Source organism: Vanacampus margaritifer, chromosome 1, assembly GCF_051991255.1.
Source record: "Vanacampus margaritifer isolate UIUO_Vmar chromosome 1, RoL_Vmar_1.0, whole genome shotgun sequence".
NCBI lineage: Eukaryota > Metazoa > Chordata > Actinopteri > Syngnathiformes > Syngnathidae > Vanacampus > Vanacampus margaritifer.
This window is the reverse complement of record NC_135432.1, coordinates 46,532,232-46,554,895: the sequence shown is the minus strand read 5'-3', so window position 1 is coordinate 46,554,895 and position 22,664 is coordinate 46,532,232. Positions and strand designations below refer to the sequence as shown.

At 48.2% G+C, this 22,664-nt stretch overlaps 1 protein-coding gene across 3 annotated transcripts in view; it reads left to right on the top strand.

Annotated features, from left to right (window-relative positions):
* Positions 1-22,664, top strand: part of LOC144044373 (disheveled-associated activator of morphogenesis 1-like) — a 143,239-nt gene that overhangs the window by 106,270 nt on the left and 14,305 nt on the right. For all 3 annotated transcript variants that reach the window (XR_013291274.1, XM_077558900.1, XM_077558778.1), the window contains exons 20-22: positions 9,969-10,057; positions 18,040-18,208; positions 18,638-18,745. Coding sequence is in view for 2 of the 3 variants with exons in the window: in XM_077558900.1 (XP_077415026.1) it covers positions 9,969-10,057; positions 18,040-18,208; positions 18,638-18,745 (366 nt within the window). In the remaining variant the exon portion in view is untranslated. The remainder of the gene's footprint in view (positions 1-9,968; positions 10,058-18,039; positions 18,209-18,637; positions 18,746-22,664) is intronic.

Genomic DNA, 22,664 nt, shown 5'->3' with positions numbered 1-22,664 from the left:
GTTTTGCGTCGCTTATTTATACGTGTGTTGTCACAGATTCTAGAGATGGGAAAATGAAGCCTTGTGACGCTTTTGAGGCTTTCGGCTAATTGCTTTGGAAAAAGTGTCGAAGCTTCAAAGCCCCATAAGATAGATCGTACCGGTGACATCTGGTGGTCAGCTGGAGTCATAGCAGCTATAATCTTCAAAGTGATTTGCCTGATTTTATATTCCAACATAACACCAGTACATCCAGTCTTACATTTGTGTCTGTCTAATGATCATCAGGTACACATGGAAGGTGAACATAAAGTGAACCAAATATCTACATGAGGGAATTGTGCTTGTGCCCAACTTTTTATATTTATTTGTTTTATAAGTTATTATTCAAAAACAATATTTGCTCTATTGTGTTGGCCTTCAAGCGCCTTGTTCTCTGGCTGACAATTTCACCAGCCTTTGAGAACATCCTCTCATAGGGGACTGAAGATGCTGGTGGTGAGAGGTACTGCAGAGCCACTGGATACAGCTGTGGGTATGTGGCTTTGTGGAGAAACCAATATTGTAGTGGCTTCTCCGTCCGGGGAAGCAGTTTGTCCTTCAAATATCTAGAAAAGAAAAATATGACAGATAATCATTTTTGCACTGGATTAATAAATCAAAGTAAAGATAGATAGGGAAATTTAGTTTCAGCAGCATAACATTACATTCATTAAAACATAATAGTGCCACTTTTCATATCATATATGTATACTGTAAGTACCTCACCTCTGATTGTTATGCAATACTGAAACAATCAAGATATTATTATGGTTACTATGGACATACTGCAGGCTGTGATATTTTTAAATGTAGGTAACACAGCCAAGATTGCCAGCGACCTTTAAATCCTTTAAAGTTTTAACATTATTAAAAGTGATACAGTAATATTAATTCATTTTCTGTAACCATTTATTATTGCAAATGTTGCGGTGAGCCATTTAGCAAAACTGTACAATAGTAAATACAACACTACAATGATGCTGATAATATACCATTTATATTATGCCAAATAATTAAAATCTTACCTTTGTGGGTGACACAACGTCAAAGTGTTGCCAAACACGAGATAATTTTCTTGCATTGGAATTCTCCATCCTAAAGCTCTCTCAAGTCAGTTTTCTCTCAAAAGGCTGTGGGCGCGGGGGACTCCCCCGGGGGGAGGCAGTGGTTGTTTCGGTGTCTCCTTTTAACAGCTGACACCGCGCCAAAACAATTGAATCAGTTACGTAATTTCCGGTATCTCATTAGCGCGCATGAAGCCCCATACGTCATCAGCACGTGATCACGGAGGTTTCATCGGGGCTTTTGATACATTGTTTCGAGCAGTCTGTCTCACTCGGCTGACACACGCTCCGGAGTCTCAGTGTCAAACGTCCCATCTCTAACAGATTCACTTTCACTATTCCCTCCCCGGACTCTTGCAAGGCCCTCCTGACGTCGCTCTGCTTATTGGTCAGGTTTCTATGATTCTCACTTTGGTGGACTGATGCTGGGGTTTATCATATTGTGAATATGCAGCCGTTCCATACTTGGGATTCTCTTACTGCCAAGAGACAATTGATTTCCTCTCCTTCTGAGACTGGGGCCTCTTATATTTTGGACACTGACTCTCAGGCCCCTTTCGTGGATGCTGATGCTGACCTTGATCCATTTCCCTTTGAGTCAACGGACATTGACTCTGATCATGAAGCCGACACTGTTCCCCATGGTCTCTCGCCTGGGTCTACGACCGACCCGGCTCTCACAGGCCGTTACAACCTCAGGCCCAGACATTGCCCCAGAATCACGTCTGGTTGGAATAAAAATAGATGGACATGGTTGGAGTAAAAATAGATGAACAAACAATTTTCACACGGATAGGCTTGATCTGAAGTGAATATTTTTGGTTATGGTTATTTCATATTCATATTACATTGGTTCACTGCTGTTTGGCAATGCAAGGTTGTAATTTTTGTTTGCTCTGTTATTCAGGTTTATGACCAGTTTGAAGTCATGGTTATCGTTGGTGTCATGGTGTGTGAGTGGAGGACCCAAATGCATGAAAGTAGGAGAGCCACGGCAGGGATGTGGATAACGTAGTTTTAATCCACCAAACGAACCAACACAAAAATCACGCTCGCGGGCGGACAAAAGCAAACATAAAATCACGCTCAAGGGCGGACAAAAAAGCAAAACCAAAATCACGCTCGAGGGCGGACAAAAGCAAACACAAAATCATGCTCAAGGGCGGACAAAAAGCAAAACCAAAATCACGCTCGAAGGCGGACAAAAATCAAGTCATGGGAATCAGGAGTAGATTCTTGTAGAAGCTTGTTCAGTCGGGTCAGGTGAATAGCGTCTTGGAGTAATAACCCGACACTTCTTGCTGCTTCTGCCAGGCCTTTATCTTGGTCTGATGAACAGCAGGTGTGTTTAGCGGGCTCCGCCCTCCAGCTGTTTCCCCGGTGACTGAAAGGGAAGCAGAAACAGCTGACCCCAATCATGACAGTACCCCCCCACTAACGAACGCCCCCAGGCGGACCATCCGGCGGAGAAGGATGCGATGCATGGAAGTCACGGACGAGTGACTGGTCCAAAATCCAGGAGCGGGGGATCCACTGGCGGTCCTCGGGACCGTACCCCTCCCAGTCGACCAGATACTGCATCCCTCTGCCACGCTTTCGAGAGTCCAGAATGGCCCTCACCGTGTAGACAGGCTGCCCACCTACGACCCGGGGAGGCGGCGGGGTTGCGGCCGGCGGGCACAATAGGCTGGCAGAGACAGGCTTGAGCAAGGACGTGTGGAAAACTGGGTGCACCTTGAGTGTGGGTGGCAGGTTGAGCCGAACTGCCACCGGGTTGATCACAGAGTCAACTTCAAATGGGCCGACAAACCAAGGCCCCAGCTTCTTGGAACTCCCCGCCAACTGCAGGTCCCGAGTGGAGAGCCAAACTTTCTGTCCCGGTCGGTAGGATGGTGCCGGGATCCGGTGCCTGTCCGCGAGTTGCTTGTTGCGGTCCGTGGTGCGGCACAGGGCCTTCCTGGCGTCCTGCCAAACTCTGCGAGCCCGGCGGAGGTGGGTATGGACCGAGGGAATGGCAACCTTGCCCTTCTGGGAAGGAAACAAGGGGGGTTGATACCCACAGGCCGCGTTGAACGGGGACAGACCTGTGGCAGAGCACACGAGAGTGTTGTGGGCGTATTCGACCCATGGGAGGTGGGACGCCCACGAGGAAGGATGTTGATGGCACACACATCGGAGCGCCGCCTCCAAGTCTTGGTTAGCTCGCTCCGTCTGCCCATTAGATTGGGGGTGATAGCCCGAAGACAGGCTAGCCGTAGCCCCCAAAGACTTGCAGAAGGCCTTCCACACCCGGGACACGAACTGAGGCCCCCTATCGGAGACGAGGTCCGATGGTATCCCGTGGATCCTGAAAATGTCCCTTATCAGGATATCCGCTGTTTGCAACGAGGTGGGCAACTTGGGCAGGGCGATAAAGTGTGCCATTTTAGAAAATCGGTCCACCGACTGCCCGTTGGAAGAAGGTAGCCCGGTAACGAAATCCAACGCCACATGCGACCAAGGACGGTGGGGAATGGGCAGGGGGTGGAGCTGGCCGGATGGCTTATGGCGAGAGGGCTTATTACGGGCACACACTGTACTGGACGTGACATAGTCCTTAATGTCCTTGCGTAGCCCGGGCCACCAAAATCTCTGCGCTATCAGGGACAGAGTTTGACCCACCCCAGGGTGACATGCCACCTTCGATGCGTGCCCCCACTGTAGCACCTCTTGCCGAAGGTGTGTGGGCACAAACAACTTATCCTCAGGGCACGCTACCGGGGTCTGCGTGTCGTCAGCTGCTTCCACCACCTTCCGCTCTACCTCCCACTGGAGGGCTCCCAATACTCTGTTCTCCGGCACGATAGTTTCAGGTGGAGACCCCTCGGCGGCTGGACCGTGTATGCGGGACAAGGCATCCGGCTTGGTATTCCGGGCTCCTGGTCGGTAAGTGATGGTGTAATTGAAACGGGTTAGGAACAGGGCCCAGCGTGCTTGACGGGGATTCAATCTTCGAGCGGACCGGAGGTACGACAAGTTGTAGTGGTCCGTAAAAATCTGGAAGGGTTCCGCCGCGCCCTCCAGCCAGTGCCGCCACTCCTGCAACGCAAAGATAATGGCCAGCAGCTCACGGTTGCCCACATCGTAGTTGCGCTCCGCCTGGTTGAGCCGACGAGAGAAGAAGGCACAGGGATGCAGCCTCTGGTCAACCGGGGACTGTTGGGACAACACTGCCCCCACCCATGTCTCTGAAGCATCGACCTCGACGACAAATGGAAGAGCCTCGTTAGGGCGTGTCAAAACCCGTGAACGCGAAAATAATCATTTTAATTTAACGAAAGCGGCCTCAGCCTGCCGAGTCCAAATAAATGGAATCTTGGTGGATGTAAGCCTTGTCAGAGGTTCCGCTTTTAAGCTATAGTTGCGGATGAACCGACGGTAGAAATTAGCGAACCCTAGTAACCTCTGCAAGTGTTTTCTGGACGTGGGTGTTGGCCACTCGACCACGGCCTGGATCTTGGCCGGGTCGGCTCTTAATTGACCCCTCTCCACAATATAGCCGAGGAACTGGACCGAACTGGTGTGAAACGCACACTTTACGGCTTTTACGTATAGCCGGTTCTCCAGCAGTCGCTCCAAAACCAGCCGAACGTGTTGCCGATGTTCTGCTAGATTTCTCGAGAAGATTAAAATGTCGTCAAGGTACACAAAACAAAAGTGATTGAGCATGTCACGTAAGACGTCATTAATGAACCCCTGGAATACTGCGGGAGCGTTTGAGAGGCCAAACGGCATAACCAAATACTCGAAATGCCCAATGGGTGTTTTAAACGCTGTTTTCCATTCATCGCCCTCCATTATGCTAACCAGATGGTAGGCACTACGAAGGTCTAATTTGGTGAACACCGTAGCCGAATGTAAGGGAGCGAATGCTGAGTCCATTAGCGGCAAAGGATATTTGTTTTTAATAGTTATGTCATTCAACCCATGGAAATCGATGCAAGGGCGTAGTGTTTTGTCTTTCTTTTCAACGAAGAAAAATCCTGCCCCTAGCGGCGACTTGGAAGGCCGAATCAGCCCGGCCGCCAGTGACGTTGTGATATATTCCTTTAGGGCTTGGAGTTCCGGCTTGGCAATTTGGTACAGGCGTGTACTAGGCAGCGGTGCCCCAGGAACCAGTTCTATCGAGCAATCATAAGGTTGATGCGGGGGGAGAGACATGGCCCGGTCCTTACTAAAAACCTCCCGTAAGTCGTGGTATTCCGCTGGCACATCATCCAGGTTAATCAACTCTATAGTTGCTTCGGCTGGGCCACCGTGGTCATTCACCGCTGACTGCAGGCAATGCGAGTGACAGAACAAACTCCATCTCTCCAACCTGGGCATGCCCCAGTTTATGTCAGGGTTATGCCTGGCCAGCCAAGTCAGACCCAGGACCACTGGGGCAGACCGGGACGGCATAATGAAGAACTGTCTGGTTTCCACGTGGTTTCCCGATAGACGCAGTTGTAGACTCTCTGTTCTGTGTGTAATTACACCCAAGAGGCGCCCGTTGAGGTCATACATCTCCTTGGTTCTCTCGAGTCTAACCACCGGACATTTCAAGGCGTTAACAATCTTCGGGTCGACAATACAGTCGTCCGCCCCAGAATCCACCAACGCCGTCATCTTTGCCCTCACCCCACCCCATGTCATTTCTCCTGACAATTGTAGTCTTTTTGTGTTAACTGATCCCATGGACTGGGAGTACTCACACTGGATGTCACGTTGGGATGGAATGGTTGTGGCTGGAACGGATGCGACGTCCCGACGCCTCTCAGGCCGCCTCCAACACTTGGCCGATAGGTGTCCGGGCCGACCACAATATCGGCACGCCTGGTCTCTCCACCGGTCCGTGCGCTCCGTCGCAGAGAGCCGCCCTCCTCCCAGCTGCATAGGCTCGACGCCATCTCCGGCAGGAGAGCGTCGCCACGAAGCGTCAGGGGGCGGGGCGTCGAAAAAGCGCCCCGCGGATGTGGCCGACACCGGCTGAGCAGCCGTGTCCGTTGCCTCCGGTCGTCGCTCCTTCTCCCGTTCCCGGCGTCGCTCCCGCAACCTGTTGTCCAACCGGATGGCCAAGCCAATGAGCTCCTCCAGAGTGGACGTCTCGTCCCGTGCCGCCAGCTCGTCCTTGATCCGCGGGTTGAGTCCACGCCGGAAAATCCCGCACAGCGCCGCTTCGCCGTAACGGCTCTCGGCGGCTAAAACCCGTAAGGAGATGGAGTATTCCGCCACGGAGGAGTCGGCTTGCTGGAGGTCCAGCAAGCGGCTGCCCGCTTCCTTCCCTTTTACTGGGTGGTCGAAGACGTTTCGAAATTCCGCCAAGAAGGCAGGAACTGAAGCTCGGAGCTCCGGATTGGCTTTGCTGACCGCCATCGCCCATAATGCCGCCTGGCCGGAAAGCAGACTCATAATAAAGGCGACTTTGGTGCCATCGTCCGGGAAGGTGTGCGGCTGTTGGTCAAGAACCAGACTACACTGGTGAATGAACTGGTCACACCCACCAATTTCGCCAGAATAGCGGGGAGGATGGGGAATATTGGGTTCCTGGAGAATAAAGTTGCCTGCTGATCGGGACGCGGGGAAGACAGGAGACGCCCCGGCTGGTCGTAAGTCTTCTGCGGCCGTGGATTCCGACCTCCGCTCCACCTTCAAGGTGAGCGATCCGATCTGGGCGGTTAGCGTCGACATTGCCTCCTTCAGCTCACGGAAGTATTGCTCGTGCTGGCCGAGTAAGTGTCCATGGCTGGCCATGGCCTGGCGCAGGCTGTTGGGGTTTGCGGGGGTCCATTCTTGGTCGGGTTATTCTGTCATGGTGTGTGAGTGGAGGACCCAAATGCAGGAAAGTAGGAGAGCCACGGCAGGGATGTGGATAACGTAGTTTTAATCCACCAAACGAACCAACACAAAAATCACGCTCGAGGGCGGACAAAAGCAAACACAAAATCACGCTCAAGGGCGGACAAAAAGCAAAACCAAAATCACGCTCGAGGGCGGACAAAAGCAAACACAAAATCACACTCAAGGGCGGACAAAAAGCAAAACCAAAATCACGCTTGAGGGCGGACAAAAAGCAAGTCATGGGAATCAGGAGTAGATTCTTGTAGAAGCTTGTTCAGTCGGGTCAGGTGAATAGCGTCTTGGAGTAATAACCCGACACTTCTTGCTGCTTCTGCCAGGCCTTTATCTTGGTCTGATGAACTGATGAGCAGCAGGTGTGTTTAGCGGGCTCCGTCCTCCAGCTGTTTCCCCGGTGACTGAAAGGGAAGCAGAAACAGCTGACCCCAATCATGACAGTTGGTTGAGGTTTACATTCCAAAAATATACGTGTGCCTGCAATTATATATATTTTTAACTCTTTGACTGCAAAAAAACGTTAAATAACGTTTAGTAAAATCCTACGGAGGAGCGCCAAAGACGTTAAAAGACGTTCACCAAGTTTGTTTTTTTTGGGGGGGGGGGACGGGTGGAGGAAAGCCTTGGCCAGCTGTGCTGAAAGTATCAAGCAGATCTAGTTAGTAAAATGACTATTTTTGGCCCCTAGATGGCAGCGATGACTCTCTTTGGACAAGATCGGGTAGGCGTCAGTAGAAGACGTGAGGCGGAGCTAGAGTGTTGTGGAGAGATTGGCTGAGAAAGCGAAAATGGTGACCGGTGGCAAGCAGCTAATGCTTGATCGTTTTTTTCAAAGAAGAGAAGCATCAACCAGTGCTAAAGAGCACATTGATGGCGACGATGATGATGATGGTGACGCCGAGGTTGATGCCGAAGTTGGAAGCGTTGACGCGGCAGCTATGATCACGTCATAAAGCCTCACCGGCTAGCGATGCTAACGCCGGAAAATGCGGAGCACAACCGAGCAATTCTGCTAAGGCGGACGTTCAATCAGACGACGAGTCTAATGCATATTCATCGGAGGAGTAGGTACAGTCTGATCACGGAGAAGACACTGGTTCTGGACTACGATGCCACCATGAATGGAGTGGATAAGATGGATCAGAACATCTACCACCCGGTATAGAAACTGAAGGACATGAGGAAGCCAGACGTAACACCACCGTAATGTCACCGTATCATGATCCTGAGAGTAGACTTGATGGCAACATGGCCAAACACACACTGCAGTATATACTTGCTATTCCCCGGAAAAAAAAGCCAGCAAGAAAGTGTAGCGTCTGCACGCAAAGGGGCAATTGCAGTGAAACTAATCTGTTGTGCAAATCCTGCTGCGTCCCCTTGCACGCAAGGGAGTGTTACAAAAAGAAAAACTGTATTTCAAACATCCAGATAATTGTAAATAGTACCACAGTTGCACATATTTGTAAATAGTTTGACAAATTGTTTTGTCAAATTGTTACTGTTGAATGTAAATAAACGTATTTTGCTATCAAAAAACACTTTTTCATTGTTGGTGGTAGTGTTTTACAGAAGTAAAGCACTGTTTAGGTGTTTGTGGCATCATTCATGGAAAAGAAAATGTGTCAAATTCTGATGAAAGATGAGAGTCCAATCTTTCATTTGGTAGTATGTGTGTTTCCATAGTCCAAACACAAAATTTTCTGTGGACCTTGAAAGATCAGTCAAAATGCTTAAATCGGTTGGCACCCACGGCATCCCTTTTCTGAAAACGTCTGGCAGTCAAAGAGTTAATAAGAAAAGGAATCCGCTGTGCATTTTTATTTTGCTATGTCGATTTTTGTTGTATGCGGGGTTTGCCCTTTGTGCGTACCATCCATAATTGGGTTCTATGTATAGATGCTATTTGGTATGGTCAGTTGCTTCTTCAGCTGTGTGTGGCTGGGGTCAGCCTTTTTCTCAACAGGGGGGGACTATGTAACAATCGGCAGTGTGGCACCGCTCCACAGGGTGACACTTCTTTGTTTTTTGTGTGTATGTGTAGCACTTGTTTTTTTTGGTGGTAAATGTTTACTTTTGATGCCGTGTAGCTACGGTCATTGTAACGCTTGGTGGCGCAGAGCCCATTGTTGTTCTTTCGGCTTAATAAAGTGAATCCGTGGACTGCCAATCTTTTTGTTGCACTCCCGTTTTTTTTGCTGACTCGTTGCGCTATCCATGGCCGATCGGCCCGTGAGCGTTACAGCAGAGTGCGTAACAGTTGAGTAAGTCGACGCTATTTCGTTTTTGTGGCTATGGAAAGCCACCAAAGTCACCAGCTCCACCCAAATTAAGTGTTAGCCTCTGCAGTCAAAATGCCTATGTTGGCAAGTTTAAACCGATTTTATTCCATTTTTTACCAATCAAATTTTTCAACATAGGTATTATTTGAAAACTGGCGATGTGTAGAGTGTGAAACAGGTGAGAAGGTCAACGCCATTTCATTTTTGTGGCAACGGGAGGCCAGCAAAGTCACCAACTTCACCCAAAGTGAGTGTAACCTCTGCAATGGCAAACTGCTATCTATAGGTGAGAGCGCAATTGCGTGCTTTTAAGGTGGCATTGAAAGATTATTTGAATGGAGCGTGGCCAGGTAGCCAACTTCAGCGTCGTCTATTTTTTGCCGAAATACTGGCGCATCCCTAGCTTCTGCAGAGCTTGCAGGTAAACTGATCATATGAATATTTTTGGGGGGAGGAGGCAGACATCTAAAACATGCTGGATAAGTGCCCTCAAGAACCGGAGTTGGTGACACCTGTTCTAAATGGAAAAATATTGGCGTGTTTCCAATTAAACTAAAATGCATGTTTTTGAGCTATGAGTGCAAATTGAAGTCCCGCTGTAAACCCACACAAGCCAAGATTCAAACCTTTGACAAACAATATTCTTTATTGTGCCACCACTATTTTACATTTACATTCGTATTTGAACTGCACTTATACTGTAATATGGCTTACAATTCCCATATAGGATCAACCACTATCAACAGAGACTTTTGTCTCTTTACTTCAAGAAAAAGTTTGCTGAAAGAGTGGCTGACGTCAAACCTAAAATCAAAGGTAAGTCAGAAAAAAGTTTCATAATTTCTATTAACATTTATTAGGGCCCGAGCAGCTACCGCTGTAAGGTCCCTATTGTTTTTCGTTCATATTATTATTAGGGCCAGAGCAGCTACCGCTGCGAGATCCCTATTGCTTTTCATTCATATTATTAGAGCCCGAGCAGCTACTGCTGCGAGGTCCCTATTGTTTTTCGTTCGTATTATTAGGGCCCGAGCAGCTACCGCTGCAAGGTCCCTATTCTTTTTTTCTTCTTTCTTCTTCTTTCGCCTTCTTCGTAAACAATCAAATTTTTGGGGACCTAAACATTTACGAAAACTCACCAAACTTTGCACACTCCTTGGGCTCAGCGAAAAAAAAAAGTATTATGAAGTTGCCATAACAAAATATAGCGCCTCTAGCATGGAAAATTATGCACCAATTTTGGCACGTTTGACCGAGGGCTATGAAAATTGGCAGGCACGTGAAGTGCCCCAAGACACACAAAAAAAGTCAGTAGAAGTGAGCTATGAATTTTTGAATGTCCAATTTTGGCCCATTTTTGCACATTCACTGTGGTCATTCTTTTTGCCCATTTGCCAACAGTTTTCATCCGATTTACTTCTAACTTGGCATGTATCATCTCAAGACCTGGAACAACAACTGGGGAAAAAAAGTCTTGACTTTTTAAAAATACTATATGACGGGGCCTCAAATTGTGTCTTTAATATTTCCTTCATCAAAAAAGAGGAAATGCTTAATAACGCCGCTGTACAAGCAAGTACAAACTCCTCATGCATCTTAATAGCCACGGCCTGAAAACATCTATATATTTGGTTATACATGTAGCGCCACCTAGTGGTGACAAGAAATATCATACTTTACATTTTTATCCAGTGTGCCTAGCCCGTTTGAGGGATCCAGTTGAAATTTTGTCAGAAAGGCCTTAAGAGGTTGATCATGCCCAACACCGAATATTATAACTTTTCACTAAAGGGCGTGGCCGTGACGGTGCCGCAAAGTCTGATGATTCACCATGACAATAAAAGCTGCGTTAACTTGACGCAGATGATCCTATCTTCTCAAAATTTCACACATTTGATGAGTCCAGGTCTGAATACATCTACGAATTTATATTTATTACTACTGATAGCGCCACCTACTGGCAATTTCTTTTTTAAACATTTTTTCTTCAACTTTTTTCTCCAACCACCTTAACTGGATCTACCTCATATTTGCTCAGAAGCATGTTTAGGCCTTCGTGATGTCATAACACGAAGTTTTAGTTTTTGCGAATCGCTGTGGGCGTGGCAAGGTACTGTTCGCCAAGAAAACACCAATTATGAGGGCCCAAACATGCACAGAAACTCATGAAACTTGGCACACAAATCTGGCCTGGCAAAATGAGCTCAATTTTTAGGTATATGAGGGAGCCCAACACCTACAAATAAGTCTCTTGGACCCATATGCTAAAATGAACAAGAAGTGAGCTATGTATTTTTGAATGTCCCATTTTTTGCCCCTTGTAAATGTGTAAATTACAGGGGGCATTGTTTTGCCCATTTCTCCTACACGTTTCAGCTGAGTTCCTCCAAACTTAACCTGGACCATGTCAAGACCAAGGCCAACAAAGGGGAAACATTTTTGAGTTTTCAAAATACTATATGACAGGGGCGGGGCATCATATTTTTTGTTTCATATTTCCTTTTCCATGAAAGACGAAATACGTAATAACTCCTTGGTACAAGCTCCAGTTTATAGTCACGACCTGAAGGTATCTCTATGACAATAGTCGGTTACAAATACAGCGCCACCTAGCCCTTGGGGTCAACAAAAAAAATCACCCCACACATGGTATTTTCATATTTTGTAAAAAAAAAAAAGTGTGATAACTAAGTCATTTATGAATATTTTTTTTACTTTTGACCACTCTAAATTTTTGGGGCATCAGACCTATCCATACATATGTAATTTTTATTCATTCATTTATTATGTCCTCTATGGACAATAAAACTTAACATTGACCAAAACTCATCACACCTGGCAAAAAAAAACAATCATACATAATATGTAAAGGATTATTATGCCATTTTCAAATAAATTCTGCTTCGAATGTGCCACTACCTAAACGTGCCAGTATCCCAACGTGTGCAAGTAACCCAAAGTGGCCCGGGTTGTGAGGGCCCTTTATAGCTGCCCGCTGCTCTAGTTTGTTTTTCCGAACTACAGTATATATAATTGTGTCATTATGTGATTTGTATTTGCACTTTAGGATGTTACAATTGTTTTAGCCTCATTCATCAATATGAATTGAGAATTAAATGATTAGTTTTTTTTTCAGAACTGTTCCTACAAAAGGTTCTGAAGAAAACATCTAAGTGAGAACAATGAGTAGTTCCAAACTGTGCACGATTGTTGTACTTCCTGGTAGCGACCAGAAATGTCGGGCTATAAGCGAATGTGACGTAGCACCCTGAGCACATCCTCCCACTTCTTTAATCCACACGGGGGCAAGTCTTGTTTGTGAATTTGGACGTTAAACGCCTCGTTGGGCTTTCCGGCACACACGACTGATCACGCCCCCGGCACACGTGGCAATTTGGTAACAAAAAGTAGAGTAGATTTTCAACTCAGGTCTATCTAGTGGCACATGTGATGCAGCATGATTTTTGTTGGATCAGATTGGAGGCGCAAGCAGACAGGTTGGCACTCTGCAGAGATATATGGTGGATTTCATTCATAAATATGACAACGGCTTGGGGCAATCCCTCTGAATCATTGTGGAAATTAATTCATTCATCAACAGCATAACACTGGCCATGAAGCACAAGTTATGAGAGCATGAATTAAAGTTCTCCGTCACCGTAGGTGCAAAGCAGGCTCTAATTGCTCACATCATGTGACCAACTTAGGGCAGGTCTTGCAGTGGTCTTGCATGAACCCCAGCGAATCTAATTCTCTTTCCGAAAAGTCAAGCCCGGCCTACTTGGGTGTACTGGGCTCTGAGCATCAGACTGCCCTGATTTTGATGCTAATGAGTGATGCCGCTACGATTGTCCGGCAAAACGATTTGTTCCAGCTTATGAAGGCACACAATTGCGCAAACGTCCGTTACACCCAATTCTACCGGCGCAAAGTCTATGAAAATACCAAAAGAACGAAAACTCATCCCATGCACACAGACTGCATTGCGCTATACTTGTGCTGGAAAGGAAAATGACTGATGATAGGAATTTGACTTTATCGAGGCAATATGGACCAAGCTTTGACCCCAGTCGTACAACAAACAGTCTCAGGGGTCCAGTATTCCCTACTCCCAGATCTCCCGTGCCACGCGGTCAAACTTTTTCTCCAAGTTTGCAAAAGCAGATGTAGACTAGATGGGCAACCAATTTACCTTACGGCATCCCTCCTCTACAATGTCCAACATTGAGTTTAGGGATTTCCACAGTAACCAGGCACCTACCGCCTTTCGGCCACAGCTCCAGTCGGCCACTTCAACAATGGAGGCAAAGAACATGGCCTACTCAGACTCAGTGTCCCCTACTTCCCCCGAGATGTGGTCACCATCGGCGCCAACACACAGATCAGGCAACAGTTGAAAAGCTCCGCCCCTCTCTTCACCTGACGGTCCAAGACATGCTGTCACAAGTTCAATGACCCATACCACAAAGTCAAACATTTTATTTATTAAGGCCAAAGAGTGACAAGCACAAAAATTCTAAAAACAGAATACTACTCGTATTGTGGTCGGAGGGGGGAGTTGGCTGGCGGGGTTGACCTGGCACTTCCTCGCCCCCATTTTTTCCCTCCTGAAGAGACAGCTCAGAGCCATACTTATTTTTTTTCCTTTAAGTGAAGCTTGCTTGATTATGAAATCAAGATGCCAAGCCAGAATATCACCTTCATGACCTCCTTTGGCATAATTTCTCCTCTTGAAGAAGACCAAAATATGTCAACGTTCACCAAAACCATATGATAACTGAGTTAGAAGAAACTGGTGAAAACTCGTCCCGTCCCTCTCCAATCCATTACTGCCATGAAGCGGCAATTTGACTTGATGTCTGGAGAAGGTCCTGACCAACCCTGTCCACTGTCTCATAGTCAAAAGGTGCCCATACATTACCTGGCAATAGCCAGGTTTGTCAAAACGGGGGGCTTTAGGACCCAGATGCGGGAAGGCAGAGGTGTAGTCCAAAAAAAAAGGGATTTAATTTCTAAAGTTCAAAAACAAAACAAAGCATGAACTTGAACAAAAGAGGGAACAAAAAACAGACAGCAACAAAACATGAACTTGAACTTGGGAGGGAACAGAAAACAGGCAGCATGACATGAGGACAAACTTACATACCACAATGCACCAACACAGACAGAGGAGAGACAGCAGACTAAATACACCAACACTAATGACGCAACAAGACACACCTGGACCAGACACAAGTGGCTGAGGGCACTGATTGGACAACACAAGGAAGGGCAGGGTCACAATCAACAAGACAAGGAAAACACACAAGGAAAGCAGAAACTGAACATGACAGAACCAAAACCAAAACATGACAGAACCAAAACATGACAGAACCCCTCCGTCGAGGGACGGCTTCCAGACGTCCCTTTAATAATTTCAAAAACAGGGTGGGCGGAGGGGGGTCACGGAGGCGGGAACCTGACACATCCCTCCAGTCTAGTCCGGGGGGCGTCCCGGGCGCCAGACGAGGCGAGGACGCCCGGGGTCCTGAGGCTGCCGTGGAGGCTGCCGACGAGGCGCGAAGACTTGAGGCGGCCGTGGAGGCGCGAAGACTTGAGGCGGCCGACGAGGCGCGAAGACTTGAGGCGCGAAGACTTGAGGCTGCCGTGGAGGCTGCCGCGGAACCGGCACGGAGTCCGGGGGCTGTCGCGGAGCCGGCACGGAGTCCGGGGCCTGCTGTGGAGCTGATATGGGAACTTGGAGCTGACGAGGAGCCGGAAGCTGCTGTGGAGCTGATCCGGAATCCTGGGGCTGCAGCAAAGCCGGGACGGAAACCTGGGCCTGACGCGGAGCTGATAAGGGATCTTGGGGCTGACGTGAAAACGGGACGGGATCTTGGGGCTGACGTGAAAACGGGACGGAAACCTGGGCCTGACGCGGAGCTGATACGGGATCTTGGGGCTGACGTGAAACGGGACGGAATCTTGGGCCTGACGTGAAAACGGGACGGAAACCTGGGGCTCCGACGGCCGACGTGGCTCGGAAACCTGGGGCTCCGACGCCCGACGTGGCTCGGAGACCTGGGGCTCCGACGGCCGACGTGGCTCGGAGACCTGGGGCTCCGACGGCCGACGTGGCTCGGAGACCTGGGGCTCCGACGGCCGACGTGGCTCGGAGACCTGGGGCTCCGACGGCCGACGTGGCTCGGAGACCTGGGGCTCCGACGGCCGACGTGGCTCGGAGACCTGGGGCTCCGACGGCCGACGTGGCTCGGAGACCTGGGGCTCCGACGGCCGACGTGGCTCGGAGACCTGGGGCTCCGACGGCCGACGTGGCTCGGAGACCTGGGGCTCCGACGGCCGACGTGGCTCGGAGACCTGGGGCTCCGACGGCCGACGTGGTTCGGAGACCTGGGGCTCCGACGGCCGACGTGGTTCGGGGACTTTGGACTACGGCCGACGTGGTTCGGGGACTTTGGACTACGGCCGACGTGGTTCGGGGACTTTGGACTACGGCCGACGTGGTTCGGGGACTTTGGACTACGGCCGACGTGGTTCGGGGACTTTGGACCTCGGCCGACGTGGTTCGGGGACTTTGGACCTCGGCCGACGTGGTTCGGGGACTTTGGACCTCGGCCGACGTGGTTCGGGGACTTTGGACCTCGGCCGACGTGGTTCGGGGACTTTGGACCTCGGCCGACGTGGTTCGGGGACTTTGGACCTCGGCCGACGTGGTTCGGGGACTTTGGACCTCGGCCGACGTGGTTCGGGGACTTTGGACCTCGGCCGACGTGGTTCGGGGACTTTGGACCTCGGCCGACGTGGTTCGGGGACTTTGGACCTCGGCCGACGTGGTTCGGGGACTTTGGACCTCGGCCGACGTGGTTCGGGGACTTTGGACCTCGGCCGACGTGGTTCGGGGACTTTGGACCTCGGCCGACGTGGTTCGAGGACTTTGAGCTGCCGCGGAGCCGGCACGGAGTCCGTGAGCTGCCGCGGAGCCGGCACGGAGTCCGGGAGCTGCCGCGGAGCCGGCACGGAGTCCTAGACCTGCCGCGGAGTCGGTACGGGAACCTGGGACTGCGGCGGAAGACGTGGCTCAGGGATCTGAGGCTGTGGTGGCAGACGTGGTTCGGGGACTGAGAACAGCGGCAGACGTGGTTCGGGAACTGGGAACAGCGGTGGCAGACGTGGCACGATAGGGACTTGAGGCTGCGACGGTAGACCTGGCAGGATAGGGACTTGAGGCTGCGGCGGCAGTCCTGGCAGGGAAAGGGACATGAGGCTGCGGCGGCAGTCCTGGCAGAGAGGCTTGAAGCTGTGGCGGCAGACCTGGCAGAGGACTTGAGGCTGTGGCGGCAGACGTGGTTCGGGGACTGAGAACAGCGGCAGACGTGGTTCGGGAACTGGGAACAGCGGTGGCAGACGTGGTAGGACAGGGACTTGAGGCTGCGGCTGAGCCGATACGGGGACCTGGGGCTGCGGTGGAGCCGACACGGGGACCTGGAGCTGCGGAGGCAGACGTGGCTCGGGGAGTTGCGGCTGGCGACTCTGAGCGCCACCATCTGAAGCCCAATGACGCCCAACTCCCTTAATCAAAGAGGACAGCAGGTCCATTTGGGCGGCCATGGCGTGCTGGAGCTCCTCCTGGCGCGACAGGCGCGCCTCCTGATTCCCCATCATGGCTTTCAGCACTCCCGCTGGGTCCTTCTCTGGTTGGTGCATTCTGTCAAAACGGGGGGCTTTAGGACCCAGATGCGGGAAGGCAGAGCAGGGAGGCAGAGGTGTAGTCCAAAAAAAAAGGGATTTCATTTCTAAAGTTCAAAAACATAAAACAAAGCATGAACTTGAACTTGAACAAAAGAGGGAACAAAAAACAGACAGCAACAAAACATGAACTTGAACTTGAACTAGAACTTGAGAGGGAACAGAAAACAGGCAGCATGACATGAGGACAAACGTACATACCACAATGCACCAACACAGACAGAGGAGAGACAGCAGACTAAATACACCAACACTAATGACGCAACAAGACACACCTGGACCAGACACAAGTGGCTGAGGGCACTGATTGGACAACACAAGGGAGGGCAGGGTCACAATCAACAAGACAAGGAAAACACACAAGGAAAGCAGAAACTGAACATGACAGAACCAAAACCAAAACATGACAGAACCAAAACATAACAAGGTTGATAATTGTGATTCACTCAAGAGAGTTTTCCAGAATATCAATCTGGGACTGCTCCACTGTGATTTGCTCAGGAAAGGTGGGACTTCGAGCTGATTGGACGATGCACCAACTTGTGCACGTCTACCAAACTTTTGTTTTGACCACGGCAGCGGATGTGAATGTCGTCGTAATTCTGCAAAAACAAAATTAATTGCAGCGTCCAGGCATTTATTTGCCGGTGTCGTCATGTTAAGTTTGTTTGTCTCCTACAGCTTTTGCATCACCAGTGGTTCGGATCGGTGAAAATCAGCGCCCGGCTTGATACAAGATGTATTCTTGGGAGTTTGTGAACTTACGAATACCGTAAGAATTAGGTTAGGGGTGTGAGCCCTTCCTCCCAATCAGTCCTGTCAATGTCTGAACTCTCATTGTCCACTATGAGCATTTAAGTCCCAAAGGAGAATGAGGGAGCCAAGCTCTGTCGCAATAAGTATGCCCACATTACTAGCGGACACACACTGGCCATATAGGGCCTTCACAGCCTGTATCAGGGGTTTGGTACCTCATACTCCCTACTGATTTATAGAAGATGTCATTCTGTTGTGAAGTGTATAACATTGTTTTCATGTCTTTGTGATTTCAGCTTTGTGTCTTGCATCCAGGGAGGTAATGAAAAGCCGAACACTACGTCAACTCTTAGAGGTGGTTCTAGCCTTTGGGAACTACATGAATAAAGGACAGCGGGGAAATGCGTCTGGATTTAAAGTTTCAAGTCTAAACAAGATTGCTGACACCAAGTCAAGCATTGACAAGTATGGTTGACATTTGAAAATGACAAAATTATTTGTTAATAACCTAAAATCCAGGTCCAGAAAGTTAAAACCCTGCCACCGTTTGGCTTTAGCCCCAGGTGCTAGCTAGCTTGCTCCCTAGCACGTAAACGAGCACCATGGGAGCACCCGCGGCTAAAGCCAAACTGTGGCAGGGTTTTTACTTTCTGGACCTGGATTTGCCACCTGTGCTAATGGATAACTAGATAACTAACCACCCATTCAATCAATTTAAACTTATGTTAATCTTTTTTTCTTTTTTTTTTTATCAAAAAATTATGCTTTTGGTAGAAACTAAGCTTACCTTACAACCAAGACCAAAGAGTGCCTGCCAGCAGACCATTTCCTGTCTATAGCCTATAGCACACAGATATATTCAAAGGATAAAAGTGGGTAAATTTCTGTTTGTAGAAACATCACTCTGCTCAACTACATTGTCACTGTATTGGAGAAGAAGTTCCCTAAGGTAGTGGCCCTGAGCGATGAGTTACAAAATGTGCCAGAAGCAGCAAAGGTCAAGTAAGTACAGATCCACATTTATTTTTTTTTTTAATCACATGTAATAGCTTGACAGCTTGTTATGTCCTGTTCAGAATTCACAATTGGAATGTTAGGTATGCCAACAGAATTAAGAATAGTCTCTTTTTAAATTAAGTACCTTTGTACTTAATGCAGGTCAACAAAAAAACTCGGTTGCAATAATATATCATATATTTGTCTTAAAATGGAAATCAAGTCAAAAATGTATTTACAATAATGTGTTCTATGTGCCCCAACTTGTCTAAACATAGTATTCTGTTTAAAGGTCTATTCAAGGATCTTTTTTCGCTGCGTCTTTCGGGTGGATCATCTTAACGATTAGTTCTTGATCCTGTAAATCAATCTGAGATAACGACGCCGTGCGAGCTCGTTCCTACCTGCAAATGCTCACTCTGAGTGTTTGTAGCAAGTAGCCACTGAGCTTCGGACTCAGCCATTCATCGTTGTAGTTCCACCAATCCTACTGCATACTTTGAAAATGTCTGAGAGCCGAAAGAGGATATCTGTTTATGAAGCGAGGCCGGCTGCAGAGACTGATGAAGATGAGTCCGCACGCAAGTGAATACACCTTCTACATTTGTGGAATATGAATTTTTTTAAAAAAGCCACCCTTTTCTCCATCTCATGGCGACCACGCTGTCTTGTACTGACACTTGCTTCGCAAACGTCACATGACCAAATTCAGGAAAGACTTGAGCCGTGTTCATGGTTACCAGAGCCTTTAGGCACTGTGATGAAAGTGACACTGACATAACACAGGCAAGAATTGCAGGAATTAACAATTAGTTTCAAATGACAAATGTTGACATCATGCGTCCCAAAATGGCCATTAACGCAACCATTTTGGCAGCATAAAAAATACGTCTGCCACCTTGAGTAAATTGGAAACACCACACTTGAACAATGATTGACAGCTGTTATGGACCAGCTGCCACAACAAGAAGCAGCAAAAAAAAAGGACCAAGCATGCTACAGGCTATCAAAAGAGAAACCAATGCATAGCCAATGTTGCAATTAGTACATGGTGGCTAAATTAGCAGATTCTATCTGTTACCATGTGCAAAATGTAGGGGAAATAATCAGTTTCATTCGACAGCCGTAACACCCCCCCCCCCCCCTCCCCTTAACTCTTTTACTGCCAAAGACGTTAAATGACATTCTGCAAAAACCTACGGAGGAGCGCCAAAGACGTTAAAAGACGTCCACCCATTTTTTTTAATTTTTTTTTTTAAACGGGTGGAGTAAAGCCTTGCCCAGCTGTGGTGAAAGTTTCAGGCAGGTCTAGTGAGCCTAATGACTATTTTTGGCCCCTAGATGGCAGCAATGACTCTCTTTTGACAAGATTGGGTAGGCGTCAGTAGAAGACGTGAGGCGCAGCTAGAGGGGACAATGGCTGGGGAAGGGAAGAAAACATGGCGACCGGTTAAGCAGCTCACGGTCGAGCAGTTTTTTTCAAAGACGAAAGGCATCGACCAACGCTAAAGAGCACATTGATGACGACGATGATCATCATCGATGATGATGATGGTGACTCCGAGGTTGACGCCGAATTTGGAAGCGTTGACGCGGCGGCTATGACGACGTCATAAAGGTTCACAGGCTAGTGATGCTAACACCGGAAAACGCGGAGCATAACCGAGCACGCTCAGGCGGACGTTCAATCGGACGACGAAGAGTGCCTCGAGTCCAATGCATATTCATCGGAGGAGTGGGTACAGTCTGCTACTTGCTATTCCCCGGAAAAAAAGGCCGTCAAGAAAGTGTAACGTCTGCACGCGAAAGGAGCCATCGCAAGTGAAACTAATCTGTTGTGCAAATCCTGCTGCGTCTCCTTGCACGCATGGGAGCGTTACAAAAAGAAAAACTGTATTTGCAACCAAAAAACACTTTTTCATTGTTGGTGATAGCGTTTTACAGAAGTAAAGCACTATTTAGGTGTTTGTGGCATCATTCATGGACAAAAAGAAGTGTACAATTCACTAGAGTGCATGAAATAACATTGTTTCACAAAAAGCTTTTTTTCTCCGCTTTTTGTTTCAATACAGAGCATTTCGGTGAAACTAACCATTTTCTATTGTTGATTACTGAAGAACGGAATAAGGTAGAAACAAACTTTTTTTTCTGATGAAAGATGAGAGTTCAATCTTTCATTTGGTAGTATGTGTGTTTCCATAGTCCAAACACAACATTTTCTGTGGACCTTGAAAGATCAGTCAAAATGCTTAAATCGGCTGGCACTGCCGACATCCCGTTTCTGAAAACGTCTGGCAGTCAAAGAGTTAAGATACAACCTCCAGTTGTATAGAATGTCAACTATACAAAATTTGAATGTACAAAAAAACACTCACAACCTGGACAGGGCATCAGCAAAAACGTTTTCCAACCTTTTTGTGGCGAATTTTTAACTTGAAAGCCCTAAACCAGCATACGTGACAGAAGGACAAGTGGGTTATAAGCGATAGGAACAGTAATTGGCAGACTGGTAGACCCGAATTGTTACTCAAACTGTTGAGAAGCGAGCGACAGAGATAACAATTCTTTACCGATAGGGGTGCGGTAATGTAGGGAGCAACTAATGGAATAGTCGGATTAGAGTGGGGTGCGCGAGAACGGAATCGCTGTGGCCTGTCAGAACTGCGTTTTACTTTCAATTTACCGTTAGCAGAAGAATTCTGGGGAGTTGGTTATTCTTTTAGGGTTTGGGTAAATGGGCTGAAGGGCGCGGAATGGCACGGATGTGACGCTGTTCTGGAGAACAGTTTTTGCAATTTTGAGGTGAATCTACGACATGCTGGGAAGGAGTTACCCCGGCTATGTTGTTTCCCATTAACATCTCGATCCCCTGTAGGGGCAACTCAGGGCATACGGCAACCGAAAAATAGCCGGTAACGAGTTTGGACTGCACATGGTTGAGGTGGACTGGCCGAGGACTACATCCCATCTCTATTCCCCGAAGTACAGTCCCATAGCCACATAACCACCCGGAAAAGAATGGCAATGCGCGAGCTAGGATAACGGACCGCGTGCACCCAGTGTCTCCTAAAATGCGAACGGGGCACTGGTCAGTGGCTTTACCAGAAAAAGAAACTAGTCCCTGAAAAATAAATGGTTTGAAACAGAAATCAGGGTTTGTTTTGGCGTTGGGGTCTAGGATGCTCGTATTGGATTTAATCAAGCCGACGCCCTTCGGTCGAGCAACGGGCTGATCCGCTTTACGTTTGAGGGCGAGGCAAAATGCAATGACATGTCCAGGTTTATGGCAACAATAACACATTCTTTCATTGGCATTGTACTTATTGTCAGTGGGGTTCACAGATGGAGCCCTGCTCGTTTCAACAGAGGCATTGAACACGTTTTTATGGGTTAACACGGACTTGTCTGCTAAAACAGCAGCTTCCGCGAGTGTTCGTACTTTCTGTTCTTTTAAATACACAACAACACGGTCAGAGAGGTTTTTCTTAAAGTCCTCCAACAACATCAGCTCCCGTATAGCAGCAAGAGTATCAGCTTTGACTGATTTACACCACTTGTCAAAGAGGGTTCCCTTCTCCCGAACGAACTCAACATATGTGCGGTCTGGGGCTTTGGTGTAATTTAAATTGTTGTGTAGTGGAATAAACTTGTACAGTTTGAATTGAGGTAAATAGGAAACAAAGAAAACACGAGAGCAGGAATGGTTTATTCATAAATACACACAAAAGCCAAATGCTCATAACTAAAGCAAATAAAGAATAAGACAGAAATGGCGCTAACAAGGAAATACTCAAACTCTCAAACAAGAGTTCAATCTCACACCAAACACGAGTGACAAGTAGCGCAACGAGGTGAGCTGTAGTGCTAAATCCCAGATGCCCCGAATGAATGAAGAGCAGCGCTTTTATACGTGTAGTCCAGCCAG